The following is a 16571-nucleotide window of genomic DNA, read 5'->3' as shown; positions in this document are numbered from 1 at the left end:
CAAAATATCTCAATGACAATTGGTCCCGATGCATTTAATGATTTTTTCTCTAGTGTGGCGGATGTCTTGGTCGGAAATGGACAGTGTTCTACACAAGATATTCCATTTCGGATTACTCATCTGCCGGATGAGGAATTCAAGTTCGGAGATGTGGGTTTTAATGAGGTCAGGGACGTAATACTTAACTTAAAAAATAAAGATTCGCGTGACAAATTTGGGTTCAGTGTTAGGATTATAAAGATGATAAGGGAGCTTATCCTTATACCGCTAACAAAAATAATTAATTTGTGCTTTAGGGAATGCATTTTTCCATGTTGTCTCAAGGAGGCTGTTGTTGTACCCGTATTCAAAAAGGGGGACAAGAATGATATATCTAATTATCGTCCGATTTCACTGCTTCCTGTTTTTTCAAAAATCATTGAGAAATGTATGGCCTCAAGAATGGCGTTATTCCTTGAAGAGAATTTATTGCTGAACGACCAACAGTTCGGCTTCAGGTCCGGACGCAGCACTGTGCTGGCTATTCTGGACCTCGTGTCATTCATCTTGGATGGCTTTGAGGGTAGGGAACATGTTGGCGCGGTATTTTGCGATTTAAGTAAAGCCTTCGATTGTGTGTCTCACAAGTTGCTCATTAAAAAAATCGACTATTATAAATTTAGTGAGGGTAGTGTTGCCCTTTTGAAATCCTACATGGAGGACAGAATACAGAGAGTGGTCGTTGATGGTGTGTGGTCGAACCCAAGACCTCTTAAAAATGGTGTCCCACAAGGCTCAGTACTGGGCCCTTTACTTTTTTTGATTTATATAAACAACTTACCACATATCCGACGTGACGACCACTACGTTTTATTCGCAGATGATACAGCGGTCTCGGTCAGAGGAAAAGAACTAAAAGACCTAGAGGGAGGCGCGGATGACGCTCAAGCGAGGGCGGCTGACTGGTTCCGGAAAAATAACCTAGTTTTAAATGAGGCCAAAACAAATCGTGTAATTTTTTCTTTGAGGAGTGTGCCTGAGGACTGTCGCTTCTCCAGGGAATCTGTTCCATTTTTAGGGGTTCAGTTGGACAGTGAAATGAGATGGAATGTTCATATTGAGCAACTATGCCAGAAGCTAAGAAGCGCGCTCTTCGTTCTGCGTAATTTGTCAGGTACTGTTTCCTGTTGCGTATTGCGGACGGCTTACTACGCTCTTTTTCATTCTGTGATGTCCTACGCTGTTTTGGCTTGGGGCACGCACCTCAGTGGCGCAGGGTTTTCGCGCTTCAGAGGAGGGCTGTGCGAGTTGTCGGAGGATTGGGCTACAGGGATGATTGCAGGGAAACCTTTAAAATGTTAAATATACTTACTCTCCCAAATCTTTATATATTGGAAAATCTATTATATGTTAAAGCCAATACGGAAAAATATCCCACAAATGCTCAGCACGGCTCTCATGACACTCGTAGGGCGGAGCACCTCAGTATCCCTATACATAGATTAGAAAGGTCTCGAGATGGACCTAGATACTGTGGTGTGAAATTTTACAATAAACTCCCGAATGGGTATAAACTATTGTCCGATAAGGTGTTTAAAGGCAGGGTTCGTGGCTGGTTACTTGAAAATCCACTGTATGACACGACGGAGTCTCTTTCAAGTGATATACATATTAATCTCACTTGATGGAAACTCCTTCTACAACAGAATGTGGGAACTGGAAACTCCCACCCTATATTTATATTACAATGTATTAACTAGAATATATAACTGTCATTGTATACCCATCTAATATGATGGTTTTAACTTTATGTCTTTTGTGTTAATTTTTAAGTTAATTGTGTTTTATATATGTATTTTATTTTATATTTTGACTTATGTACGCCACTATTTGTATGGTATTGACATCAATAAATTATTCTATTCTATAATGGCCGCAGCGTCATAGAATTGAGCCATTAAAAAATTATCATAAATCATTTTTTTCAAATGGAAACCCACTTTTTTTATTTCACTAGTGAAAAGGCTTTTCAATTCGTTACTTTTTAACTATACATGTTCCTATACCTAAAATAAATCGTTTTTGAGTTATTTAAGATTTAGTTTTAAAGCGTATATTTTTCTTGATTTTAACCAGAAGCCTATGACTTTAAACGTCAAGTGATATAAAACAATAGATCTGGCCATGTCATATTGTGACGCTTTGTTCAAAATGCAGCATCATTTTCGAGCCAACTTTGCGCTGTTTTTTTTTTCGATCATACAATCATACGGAATATTATTAATAATATCTACTATTAGATATCACTAAAGAGCGGAAATACCAGATATATTTTTATAAATACACTTTTTAAACCCTTAAGCAGGCAGTATTTATTCTATAGGAAATTCAAACAATTCGTTTTCTGACAGATGGATATAAATTGACTGACCATTTGACACTTAATGTCAAAGGATATATATACTCTGTTTTTTTTTTCTCAGGTAAGATTTCGACAGACGATGACAGAAGAAAAGCAGATGACGTCCCATACCAATCTATTTATTTTACTAAAAAAAGTTTCTAATAATTTTTAAGTTAACTATGGATGGGTTTAAATATAAATTCGTCATGCGTCGTCACTTGTTGTTTTTAACTAGTTTTATTGGTTTATTTCAAAAATGACAGATCGTATTTCAATTTTATTGGTTTGACGGAACGATAAACGACAAACGGACGCCGATGCGTATGAACTCGCCTTTAGATTTTTGACGTTTGTCAAAGTCTTGCCAAATTATAGGTTATAATTTTGTGACAACTTTTGTCAAATACCCTGCGTTTTGGAAGATGATGCATTTTGATTCGTGTTATTACGTGTGTTTTGTGTCTTTTGAAGTCAAGATCAAGAAGGTTGGAGGAAAAATCGAGTGAAAATTAACTGTAGAACCCAGAGCACAGTTTATGGTTAATACTCGCTGCTCAGGCAGAAAGTCTTATACAGATACACCAATAAAGTTACTATCAATAAAGTTCGTATACTATCTCGTCGTAGATAATAGCATCTCGAATATGGTAGAAGGACCATACTAAACACATACTAAAAACTAGAGTAGCTGTAAAATATCGACATCACATGATAGATAAATAATGGATTTTAGTACTGCAGAAAAATAATGTCAAAAGGTACTGATTTAAAAAAATTAAGATTAAAGTTAATTAATCAACCTGTGAGGTATAATATTTGGTAAGTGTTATTATTAATAAAATAGTTTGTTTTATTTATGTTGTTTTATTTATTCCTGCGGAATATTACAAATTTGTATTTGTACATAAGTTATATTGATAAATATAATCATAAATGCGGGAAGTTTCATAAAGCTTGAAAGTAAGAAATAGTTCTTTTTTATATTTTTTGGTATTTGGTGTCTTGTTTTTGTTTGTTTTGTATTAACACATACCGTTTTTTATTAAATAAAATAACTCGATTACATTTTTTCAGTTTTATACAGTTTTTCTCACAATATTTTGAAGTTACTTGTCAGTGAAATTTTAAATACATATATTAATTTCCTGCTATGAGATCCAGTTGTACCAACTTATTTCTTTGTAAAATAAAATAAACTACTTTGAAATTAAAATGACAGACACATCTATCACTGTCAAGGATCTTCTCGTTGGACAGACTATATATACATAATATACGTTTTCAAACTCAATCGTAAATAACTTAAAGACGATTTATTTTAGGTATAGGAACATGTATAGTTAAAAAGTAAGGAATTGAAAAACCGTTTCACTAGTGAAATAAAAAAAAGTGGGTTTCCATTGGAAAAAAATGATTTATGATAATTTTTCAATTGCTCAATTCCATGACAGTTACCGCCATTATTATATGATATTTCAACAATTTAATTTTTGAAATAGATAGCCACATGTCTTCTCTTTATGTCGCAGTGGCTGTAGTAATCCCTAAATTTGATTTTTAGGCTATACAAATTTTTTTGACAGGTAGTTTTTTCGTCTAAAAATTTTAAATAATTTTTTTCTCAAAAACGGTTAATGCGCCCCAAAAATTTTGCGCTGGATGTATACCATGATAGTAAGACCCATGATTACATATGGAGCAGTTGCTTGGTATACAAAACTAGACCAACGTACAGCAAGGCAAAACCTGTGCAAAGTACAGAGACTGGCATGTATCTGTATCACAGGTGCCATGAGAACATGTCCAACAGCAGCAATGGAGGTCATTTTAGACCTAACACCACTGCACATTGTCGTCGGTAGTTATGCCAATGCGACAATGATTAGAATGGTCATAGACGGAAACAGTACTGGGAGAATTTTTAGGTCAGAGGCTTGGAACACCCTCAAAAAGAAAATTCCACTTCTCCAACTCCCAGTGGATGACATACCAAGAATTTACAACTTTGAGAAACACCTCACTGTAGTATTGAGTAATAAAAAGGATTGGAAGGAAGAAACGTTTACTCAGCATATAAAAGACCATACCATACCGTGGTATACTGATGCTTCTAAAACCAAAGCAGGGACAGGGATAGGAGTATTTGGGCCGAAAACCAAATACTCCGAACCAATGGGCACCTACCCCAGTATCCTTCAGGCAGAAATTTACGCTATCGAAAGATGTGTACAATTTATCTTAGATAGGAACTATCGAAAACAGGAAATTCCCATCCTATCCGATAGTCATGCAGCACTAAACGCGCTCAACTCAGTAACCATCAATTCGAAGTTGGTCAAAGAATGCCTAGAGAAGCTCAACAAGTTGGGCAAAGAAAATAAAGTCCTCCTACTCTGGGTGCCTGCTCACCAAGGGATAGAAGGCAATGAAAAAGCAAATGATCTAGCTAGGAAAGGAGTGAACACTCCACTAACTGGACCAGAACCGTTCTGTTTTCCAAGCGGAAACCAGCTGAAAGCGGAACTGAAGAATCTGCAAGACTCCAACCGCAACTTGGAAAGGGTGTCCTCCAACGGTCTAAGACACTCGAAAAAGTTCCTCAGAACCTACGACCGAGAAAAATCAAAGGTTTTCCTTGATTTAAGTAAAAACAATCTTCGGATTGTCACGGGGTTCCTAACAGGACACTGTCTCCTCAACGAACACCTCAGTAGGCTGAAGCTGAGAAACAACGGCGAATGCAGATTCTGTGGGGAATATGGGGAAACACCAGAACACCTCATCACTGAGTGCGCCGAGACGACGACCATTAGTGCCATGAACTTTGGTACGGCTGATGTCAAGGATGGAGAGCTGGCCTCTATGGAGCCGTCTCAGATACTGGCTTTTGTTAAAGCCTTGAGACTGTATGATGAGTTATAACTGGTTATAGCTCAAGAAAGGGGAACACACAATAGATCTGTAAGGTCGCGGTGACTAACTCCCCTCCTAAACATTCTACATTCTACATTCTACCGCCATTATTATATGATATTTCAACAATTTAATTTTTGAAATAGATAGCCACATGTCTTCTCTTTATGTCACAGTGACTGTGGTAATCAGTAAATTTGTTGTTTAGGCTATACAGATTTTTTTGACAGGTATTTTTTTTGTTCAAAAATTTTAAATAATTTTTTTCTCAAAAACGGTTAATGTTAGATATAGAGTGTCAATCAATATTCATAGAAGTTTACAGAAAATTTAAGTATGTAATAAAAAATGGGGGCATTCTTTTTAAAATACGAAAGTTGCTGTCAACTTCCGGTATTCCCAGAAGTGCCGCCATATTGAAAATATTTTTAATCGATAGATCTCGTTGTAAAACAATGATGTGCAAAATATCTCCGATCTAGATATTGTGATTCTCTAGAAACTTCTAATGCACGCTCAGGCTGGAACACCCTGTATATTCGGGAATACTGAAACAACACATTTCGAATATGTTTTTTTAAACCAGTTTACAACAAAAACTACGGCTTAATTTTGCTACTTGCTTAGATAGCAACAAAGCCGGGTAAAATTTATTTTTATTTCCCAGCTAAGCGTGCGTAATCCAAAACCGACAAATCCTCCTAAAAACAACAATGGACGGGCACTGTTTCCGTCCACGTTCCTCGTATTACCAATTAAAGTTTTATTTTGTAGCGGCGAAAACAATAAAAAAAATTTTAATATAGACAGAGCTCGTTAAAAGTTGCGAATATTCCGTTTGCAGCTTTTCAAAATATTTATTTTTTGACTTTAATTAAAATAAAATTTAATGTACACAGGCAGACTTGTTTTTGATAAACAAGTTTACTAAATAAAATGTATCAGGCTTGTATTTATATACATCTGTTCGAGTATCTGTTCTACCTAATGATGGAATTATTTCAAAATTTCAAAATAATATAAAACAAAAATATGAAATGCTATTTTCCTTTTTTTTTAATATTTTATCAATTTTTATTTTAATATACTATATGCTACATCTAAATCAACAAAAAGAAAGCTGTTGGGATCTCGGAACAATGATTGAAGAAATAAGAAGATGCGCAACCTTATGGCCGATTTGGTGGCACAAAACCTGTCCGAGATGTAGCTAGCGTTCCGTCAGCCTGTCCGAGATTTAGTTTAGCTCTGCGCCGCTGCGCGCTGATAGTCGTTTACAGCGCAGCGGATCAAGAATACTGTACCGTAGTTCCGCTTTCAGTCGACAGAGTGAGTGGTTGCCGGAGACAGTGTTGCCAGAACTGCTGAAGTCCGTAGATTTACGGATTTTGGGTACAGTAAGTTAATAATACGGATTTTCTATCATTAAACAATTTAATATAATATTATATGATCAAATCAAGAACGGCCTCAGAGTTGGCTTGGAAATGAAGATCGCTGTTATCTCATAATATGTAAAATATTATGGTAAATGTCTATAATCGTTATTTCCAAGCCAACTAAACGACTTTTTACGACCATACGACATATTCAGTACATATAAAAGAATTTGTACTTTTGTTGTTTATTCTATGTTTAACACGAATAAATTTTCAATACATAAACTGGAATTCTTAATCTAAAGATATTTTCGTGAAACGTATTACAGATATTACACATTTTAATATGGCAACACGGTCGCTTTCAGTTCCACACCGTCTCCGATATGCCTTCGCTAGCCGAATTAGAGAAAATGAGTGTTTTATGCGTTGGCCTCAGAACGAGTGGTGGCTCTAATGTACAGCACTTGAGACGTAAGGGGAAATCAAGTCAGCCTTGTCACGAATTCGCCCATTAGATTGCGTATCTTCCCAATTCTTTCAATCAACTTTATTAGTGAGTCTAATCTGTTCACTCATTGAACGTATCTTTGTCATTTCCGGATATATGACGGAAAAACTGAAATTTCCTGTTTTCGTTTTAATTTTTTTACGAGTTTACTTTTCTAGATCCTTAAAATATTAACTTACGTTACGTAAAATTTATAATATTCTAGAAGAAGGTTTGGCTAAATGTCTACTTCATTTTCCAGGAAAATACTGACAATATTCGTCTTCTTAATGCTGCCATGGTTAATGGATACTCCATCGTGACATACCAAAGACCGCTGAAGGCGTCGGACAAATACGACTTGCCCATCTATAATAACAAATCACAGGCTATCATTTGGGCAGTGGGTCCCTTAAACCAGAGAAATGAAGTGTCTTTCCACAGTCACTACCTTAAAAGTATGTATAAAACTTATTGTATTAAATTAAGCTAACTTGATTATCTGTAAAACAAGCTTTTTTAAAACTACTAATTGCATCTCAATACGATTCAGTTCATTCATTATTCATTTTACATTAGTCAGTATTAAAAAATAATAACATTTATATACGTATCATATATTTATAAAAGTGGCTCACCTCCAAACTTTTTTTAGATAAAAACGAGATTTGGTATGACATAATATTTGACATAATTTTTTTTTATTTTTGGCATTGATTGACGTATTCAGTTGTTTTCGGTCACTTCCTGTTTCACCGGAAATGTCTACATTTTTTGATTTTTAAATGGCATCCTCGGTATTTTTTTTACTTTATTCCATAGTATATATAACTTTTCATATTTTCGCTTAAAAAAATTGTATTTTAAATTTGAATCTAGAGTGCCATGGCTGTGTTAAAAACACTAATTTTTAATCAAGCAGCTTTAGAAAAATAGATTTGATCGTCTAATGTTTTTAGTGTCTTGGCCTGTCAGGTTAAAAGAAGCTCAAATCGTATTTTTAATTATATCTCAATTTTTTCAAATGGAATGAGGGTGGTTCGTTAGCATATTTGGAAAAATAATTTTTGTACGAATAATTTGGTACCACACACTTGGTATTTCGAGTCAAATTGTCATTATGAACAGCATGTTACAATTTCAAATAAACGATATGCGAAAATGTCAAAAGTTGACATATGACGAATAAAGTTAAAAAAATACCGAGTGTGCCATTTAAAAATCAAAAGTTTCAATCCAAATCTTGTTTTTTTATGTGAAAAAATAAAAATGTATATGAGTGAGCCACTTTTGAGACGCACTGTATGGTAACTAAAACAGAATATTGATTTCAGCTGATAGCTTTATCGACTTCGGCAGACCAGCCAAATGGAACTGTCCCACTCCAGAAGCCGATCCACCAGCATCCCCACAAACCATAGCTTCTGCCAAAAAACATCAAGCTTCGGAGAACAGTGAAGAAGAATATCCTCAACCTCCTGAGGTTGAGCCATCTACTACAACTACTGCAGCTCCTAGAAGATCCAGCGATAGAAGACGAGGAGGTGGTAGACCTAGAAGACCGGTTGCTGCAGCAGCTACCGAGATCGTAGAAGAAGGTATAGTATTTCCAAAGTCATTTGGACTGGTTTCAAGCTATTAATTTCGGCACTGCATTTTTCTCAAACCAATCCATGTAACTTTGTTAATATTTTAATTGGTTCATCTTATATTTAATCTAATCAAATGTATAATCAACCAGAGATATCACAAAATAGAAGAATTCTGTATAATATTGTATTCCTCAAACAACTGTTATTTCTGTTACTATTTTAGTTCAGCCGACTAGGAAAGAACCAACAAGGACGAGAGGCAATAATCGCGTATCACAGAGAGGTGTACCTTCACCCACCCCAGTCGAAAACCGAGACGCCTGGGAAATTCCGCCCATTCAGTGCAACGAGCCTGATGATGGAGTATTCTACGCCCAAATGGGACCTACCGGAGGCAAAAGTGGCTATCCGGCTATCACAGGTTTGTAGTTTTGCTCAGTATGGCTGAATGTAATTCATCGAAGCAATGAAAATTCGCAATTTTTAATACTTTTTAACAATAAATGGTACCATACGATTGAAAAAACGGCGTCAAAGAAGGCTGATTAACAATAAAACTCTACGGGTCAGCTAGTAATATTTATTTCTTAATGTTAGTAATAAGAGAATGTCGGATACTCCAAGGCATAAATGGAATATTTTTATACCTTTTTATCAAAACATATTCACAAAAATAAACTGAATTGACTCCAAACTGTTCAAAGTAATTAATTTATTTCAGGACACGTGGGTTGGGGTATTTCCTGGTACATAAATGGCTTATTAATTCCTGTTATCAATGTTGTCAGAGGGAAAACCTACACGTTCGTCACCGAGGGTGGAGACAACCCTGAAATTTCCGCTAAGTATCATCCATTCTACATAACCGATGATCCTATTGGTGGATACGTCTACAAAACACCAGAAGAGAAGAAGGTAAGTTAATATGACAGAAAATTAATTAACTAGAGTGATACCTGCTATAAAATTGACAATATTTAAATACTCGCTGAGAAAAATTTGCCAACAAATCGATAAAAATTTCAAATAATAGAAAACTTCAATAATAGAGAATACAGAATGAAAAGAAAATTGTTGGAAGCATTCATACAGGGCGAGTCTTAAATAAGTGCAAATATTTTCAGAGGTGGTAAGATCTCCATAAAAGAAACATATTTCCTCTTTACCGTTTTTCAACCACTGGATCTTTTCTGGGGTTTCTTTCTTGTAAATTTAATCTACTACCTATATGTTGTCATTTGTTGGAAATTATTTTCAAGTTTGTAGAACGGCCACTGGAGGGCGCAACTGTTATAAAAAATAAGAAAACGGAGTTTTTACACAATTTTGCCTAGATAACGGGTACTATAAATAATAACTTCATAATCTTCAGTTAATTTTGAATATTTTTTGTTGGAACCATTTTCCCCTACCTACCAAAATAAAGTGGTGGGGGAAGGTTAGATTTGTCTTAAGTTAAATATTAATAACTCCGGACTCTGGATGAACGGAATCCAACAAACGGAGGATCGTTTAAAAGAGCGTTTTTTACTCTATATTATACCGTATAAACAATACTAATAAGCTTTTGAATGTCCACGCTAGGGGACGCTGTCTTAAATTTAATAAACATTGCCCAATTTTTCAAAAAAATTAAATGCGATAGTATATGTAATTTTAGCTGATAGTAAAGAGCAATAAAGGCTTAAAAAGTCAGCGAAACCGCATCTTGATATCCCCTTTCAAACCGAAGATATTAGCAAAATTATAATAAATACGAAAAAATAAGCCCTAATTACCGTATTTTTATAACAAGGTTACAGTAGCCCTCTTGTTTAGGACCATTCTAATAAAAAATAAGATAGAAACGATTAGTTTATTCTAAAATCGACAATATATCAAAATACCAGATGTATTAATATCTAATAATTATGGCATATGGCATTGAAAAAGAAACGACGCCTCAGTGATATCATGGTAGGCTTTGGAAGAGTTGCTTTTGTCGTAATAGTATAAACGTCAAAGTGTTAGATAGTTTAGATCATGCCCTAGACACTCAATGGTAATTTTATAGAACTACAAATTTAGTTTCTTCCGCATGGCCAGACGGCGCAAAAGACATTAAAGCACAGGTTTCTAATTTATATTATGAAGATGACATGACAGTCTCTATGTTAAGTACTGTCTATGGTCTAGTTTTTGTCTTGTTGACAAAATGTTGGTGATCCGTCAAGTTATTTTTAAATCATTATTTAAATAATTATTAATTCAGATATTCCTGATTTGTCGGAAAGTTCAGTGGTTTGTGTTTATAGTTTGTTTTTATTAGTTTGTGCATTCTGATACTTACAGTCGATCATCATTTTCGTGTTAGATACTAAACTTTTTTATTAAAGTCATTTTGACATTTTAGAACTAATAATTTATAAACCAAATAAAAAAATAGTTTAATCGTAAATAAGTAAGTACATAGTTGGCAATATATAGTATTTTTAGTAACAGTTAATTAGTAGTCTATAATATTTTTATTATATTATAATTTAGTTGTAAAATTAAAAAAATAGGCGCTATGTGATCTATTGTTGGTGTTTAAAATGTATGTATTTATAATTTTAATTTTGTTGTAATTATGTTACACTTCTAATGATCTAATAAAACATAAAATTGGGGGCAGTAAAAAAGTATATTTATTATTTTATATTTTACAAGGAATAATTTTGCCACAGATTTTGCGCTTGAATAACGTTACCGTTTTAATTAGCGTTAATAAGTAACGGAACGCTAAAATTATGTTATGCCAAAACTCTCCATTAGTTTCTTCCGGATCACCAGGTGGCTCTAAATGACGGACCCATTTGTTTTATATCAGTGTCCAATCTATCTCTAGTACGTGACATTAGTCTATGGTTTAGATCAACATTTTGATAGTCTTAGCAACGTTTTTTCTCTTTTGAAGAAAGGCATTTTTAGAGAAGCAATCAAAAGATAAAAAACTCTGCTGAGAAAGAAATGTTGATATCATATTTTGATGGTTATAAACGTCATTTAAAACCAACTTTTAATTTTTTTAAACTTTATAAACCTTTAAAAGCAACTTTTTTCCAAAGCCTAGTATGAATTCACTGAGGTGTAATTACTTGTTCACTGTCTTGATATCTTAATTATTGAATATTAATACACCTAGTATTATAGTATTCTGATACATTGTCGATTATTTTAATAAAATAATCCTATTTTATTATTAGAATGGTCATAATCAAGAGGGCTAGTGATACCGTGTTAGAAAAATAAGGTAATTAAGGGCTTATTTTTTCGTATTTATTAAAATTTTGCTAATAACTTTGGTTTGAAAAAAGATATGAAGATGCGGTTTTCACAGACTTTTTAAGCTTTTATTACCCTTTAGTAAAAGCTAAAATTACATATACTATCGTATTTTTTTTTTTTTGAAAAAACGCGAAAAAATATTTGTGAACAGCGCCCCCTAGCGTCTACGTTCAAAAGCTTAAAACAAGCCCCCGTTTTTGGATTCCGATCATCCAGTCCGGAGTTATTAATATTTAAATAAAAGCAGATCTAACCTCCTACCATTTTATTTTGGCAGATAGGGGAAAATGGTTTGAACGAAAATTTTAAAAATTTACTGAAGATTATGAAGCTATTATTTATAGTACCTCTTATCTAGGCAAAATTTTGTAAAAATTAAATTTTCTTATTTTTTATAGCAGTTGCGCCCTCTAGCGGCCGTTCTACAAACTTGAAAATAATTTCCAACAATTTCGCATAGCCTCTTTAGTTACAAATACTTTTTTCCGGAGGCTCTACGGCTAATACTTTCCGAGATACAGCCGAGAGCTATTCTTGGTGGGAAACCCTGTACATGCAATTAGTCTTTAATTTATATTTATAACATGTCAACTATTTATTTTAGAATGTGACAGTATTTGCCGGAGTCGAACAGGCCAAAGACGGTAGTCTACAACCAACAGGAACGGGTAGGTTGTGTCATTGGTCTGGAGATCAAGATGCCGACGAATTCCAATCGTTCGGTGCCTACCAGAGAACGTTACAGCTTAAATGCGACAAAGGGGAACCAGGATTCATCCAGTGGACTCCGGACAAGAATACCCCAGACACTGTCTACTATCAGGTAAGACACTTAGAAATTAAATGTTTGCTTTTTTATCCTTTACAACCAAAAAAAGAACCACTCAGAAATGCGATTATCAGTACAATTAAGGCATCAAGTTGAAAAAAAAATGGCCTAATGACACATATTGATAGTGGACCCTAAACTCTACATAATCATAATCCCAAACTGCAGTAAAAGTCACCTATTCCTATATAAAATTCACTACAAATTACGTTACTGCAGCAAAATCCATCTTATCCACTTATATTTGGTTTTTATTGTCATTATTGTTACAAATCTCGCATTTTTTCACAAACTTTTTACACAACTATAATTTTACTACTGACGTCTTTTAAAATCCTTACTTAATTTTAATAAAACAGTATATTTAATAAATCAAGATAGGATGCAAATACCGTATGATCGAAAAAAAACGGCGTCCAGTTGGCTAGGAAATGACGATCGATGACATTTCCCATAAAAATTTACATATAAAATGAGAGCTTCCTTCATTTCATAGCCAATATTCATCATACTGCAGCAAAACCCGCCTTATCCGAATTATTTTTGGGTTTTTTCTGTTTAAAAATTAAATATTAATAATTTTTATTTCTTGAAAAACGAGATACAAAGCAATGATTTCACTCAATGGACACGTTTTTTGTAAATTAACGCTTCAAACATTTGTTAAAACAGTTTTTGCTTATTATCTCGAAACAACGTTTGTGGGATAGGAAGGGTTTTGCAACTTGACGCTTCAAATTTAATACTTGGCTTTTATTTTTACAAGCTTTTACATAATTTAACTTGCCGTTGCCGTATTAACTTGCCTTAATAAATGTATGTTAGTGTCGAGTCCAGTGAACTATCCAGACACTGTAATGCTGCTTGATTATCGGATAAGTTGGCTATTTCTTGTTTCCGATAGTTCCTATTTAAGATAAGTTATACGCATCTTTCGATAGCATAGATTTTTGCCTGGAGGGTGCTGGGGTAGGTGCCCATCATTGGTTCGGAGTATTTAGTTTTTGGCCTAACTACTCCTATCCCTGTTCCTATACTTTGGATTTGGAAGCATCAGTATATCACATTATGGTATGGTCATTTACCTCAGCAAACGTTTCTCCGCATTCAAACTATTCTCGCAAACGATCCGCATTCAAACAATGTTGAACATCGACAAAACTAAAATCATGTGCGCTCCCCCTAAAGATCATAATAATGCTATAAAAATCGGAGAACTACTGGAATATGTAGCGGAATTCAATAAGCGGTTGCGGTGGGGGCGGACCGCCCCTGGCGGTGACCCTCCAAGTACCTGCGGGGCGACAAAGAATTGTTATTAAAGCAGCGCACAGTGGTACCCAGATAGGTCATTACTTAGAAATATTAATTTCAAAATGTTTGCATGAAACTATTGCTAATACTTTTCTTATATTCCTCTATAAACGATACATAATAAATAAAAAAATCAAGTAAGCCTAGTGTAGCGCTTTTTTTGTCAGAAATGTCACATTTTTGCTACTGCTATCAAGCTGACATTAACAGTTTTCAGATAACGCCAATTAATTACTTACTTTATTAAAATTGATAAAAGCTGTTGCCTTTTCTGTAATGGACGTTCGAAAAGAAGGTAAAAAGAACTGTTTTTTCTTGTTTGTACTTAATTAAACCTAAGTAATATTAGTTTATGGCAATTTATTTGAAGGCAACAAAAATAGTATTTTTATATTTTTGCTTGTCACTCTTTAAGACTTTTAACTACTTTCCCTTTCAAATCCTCTTAAACGGCATGATAATACTTGTTGCTTAAAGAATATTGCATATAAATTAATTGCCACTGGCTGCCGCGAATTGCCGCCGGATCTTATACCGGGTGGTTATAGATTGACTTTTTGTCTTAAAATAAAAGTAACTTATTTTTTCCTCTTCGTGTCAACTTATTTCGTGGACACACTATCAAGTGACAACAAAATTGTATTTATAAAATGAAACAACTGTCTCTTTTATTTTTTCAACATTTAAAATAAATTTGACCTCTTCAATCTGTATACCTTTCCGAATAGTTAGAACATAAAATGCAAATTACACGAACTGGGCCCAATTTTTTTAATACATATTACATTAAGTTTTTTATATACATTTATTTAGCATTTGTTATCAATTTCTATTAAAAAAGGTGCAGTCAAGCTATATCTAGATATCTAACAGTTATGACCGCGCAGCTAATTAAGGGGAACCACTGTGCGGCGGACGGATTCTGTAGGGGCGGCAAACCTCTCTCCTAGAGGCTCTCCGCCCCGGACGCCCCTAACCCACGCTACGCCACTGTTTCTCTGAAAGAAAACGCCTTGCGTAACCATCTTCTGATGCGTGTCAAGTTCTCGTCAGCGACTAATGACAGTAAGTAAGTAAGCAAACGTTCCTCTCTTCCAATCCTTTGTTTACAAATTTTATTGCTCAATACTACAGTGAGGTATTTTTCATACAGTGAGGTATTTCTCAAAGTTGTCATTCTTATTCTTGGTATGTCATCTACTGGGAGTTGGAGAACCGGAATTTTTTGATGCCGGTGGTCCAAGCTCCTGAGCTGACAATTCTGCCAGTCCAAAAAGATTTTTCATTCACTATTTTTAAGCGTTTAAGAGTGTATTTCGCTGTACTGTTCGGATCACTCTCAAGGGTCGGATAAAGCCGGGTGTGTGGCCGAAAGAAATACATATCACATTTCAGAAGCCCAGGGCCGTATCTGGGGGGGTGTTTTGGGGGTTCAAACCCCCCCCCCGAAATTATGGCCGAAAATTTTTAAAAAGTAATGATCATTAAGTAAGTAAGTAAGAACGAAACAAAAAAGAAGAAGAAGATGGATGAATATCAATGACTAAAGAATACCAGGACATGTAACGTCCATATACGGGCTGCAGTAGAATTTGTGACCTTAGACGCCAACTTTTTAGACATAACGACATCATCAGCTGGTCATCAGCGACAATTTTAGCGATTTTTAATTGTTGGTTGTGTGTAGTGAACTTTGTATAAACTTTATTACAATGGAATTTGTTCAGCTTTCAAGTGTAAAAGGCGCAATGATAAGAAAGAGCCAGAAGTTACGTTTTATAGGAAATGAACAGTTCCCTACACCTTTTTAGATTTTTTTTATTGAATTCGATAATTATTTTTCTGATATTATATGTACTTGATATGTACTATACGTCGATACTAGTTATGTACCTTTTGTCAACATTTTAATGCGTTTTTTGCGTAATTAATTAGTATGATACTACCCGATACACCATAGGCGTAGTGAAAACATATAATATCAAAAATATAAATATCCCTTCAAGCGGCAATGTTAAGTAAAATATGTGCCACGGCACTGTTTGGAAGAATGGTCACAGTTTGGTCTCGGGTGCTATTTGTCCTTGTATTCTTTAGTCATTAATGAATATACATTATACACCCTAACCTCACTTTTCCACTTTGAAAGCAAATGTCATTTTCGACTTTCGACTTTCAACATTCAAGTGTTTAAAACAACAAAAGTTTGACAAGGACAAGATTTTGAATGTTGTGTGTTTTGCAGGTTATTAACGTGATTAACGTTTGTTATTGTTTTGCTATTAGACAAAAGAATTCTTGAACTATGACACTTTAGCGGCAGAACTAGACTTGTGGCGGCAAAATGGAAGCAGCTACCTGCAGT

At 34.6% G+C, this 16571-nt stretch overlaps 1 protein-coding gene across 2 annotated transcripts in view; it reads left to right on the top strand.

Moving 5' to 3' along the window:
* LOC115880211 (protein Skeletor, isoforms B/C) overlaps positions 1-16571 on the top strand; it is a 149263-nt gene that overhangs the window by 121172 nt on the left and 11520 nt on the right. For both annotated transcript variants that reach the window (XM_030897357.1, XM_030897358.1), the window contains exons 8-12: positions 7428-7623; positions 8500-8763; positions 8981-9178; positions 9479-9672; positions 12668-12886. In XM_030897357.1, the coding sequence (XP_030753217.1) occupies positions 7428-7623; positions 8500-8763; positions 8981-9178; positions 9479-9672; positions 12668-12886 (1071 nt within the window). The remainder of the gene's footprint in view (positions 1-7427; positions 7624-8499; positions 8764-8980; positions 9179-9478; positions 9673-12667; positions 12887-16571) is intronic.

This window comes from Sitophilus oryzae, unplaced genomic scaffold (assembly GCF_002938485.1).
Source record: "Sitophilus oryzae breed Bouriz unplaced genomic scaffold, Soryzae_2.0 scaffold_1620_pilon_pilon, whole genome shotgun sequence".
Lineage (NCBI taxonomy): Eukaryota > Metazoa > Arthropoda > Insecta > Coleoptera > Curculionidae > Sitophilus > Sitophilus oryzae.
Note: the sequence above shows the minus strand (reverse complement) of the source record. Positions and strands in the feature narration are given on the sequence as shown.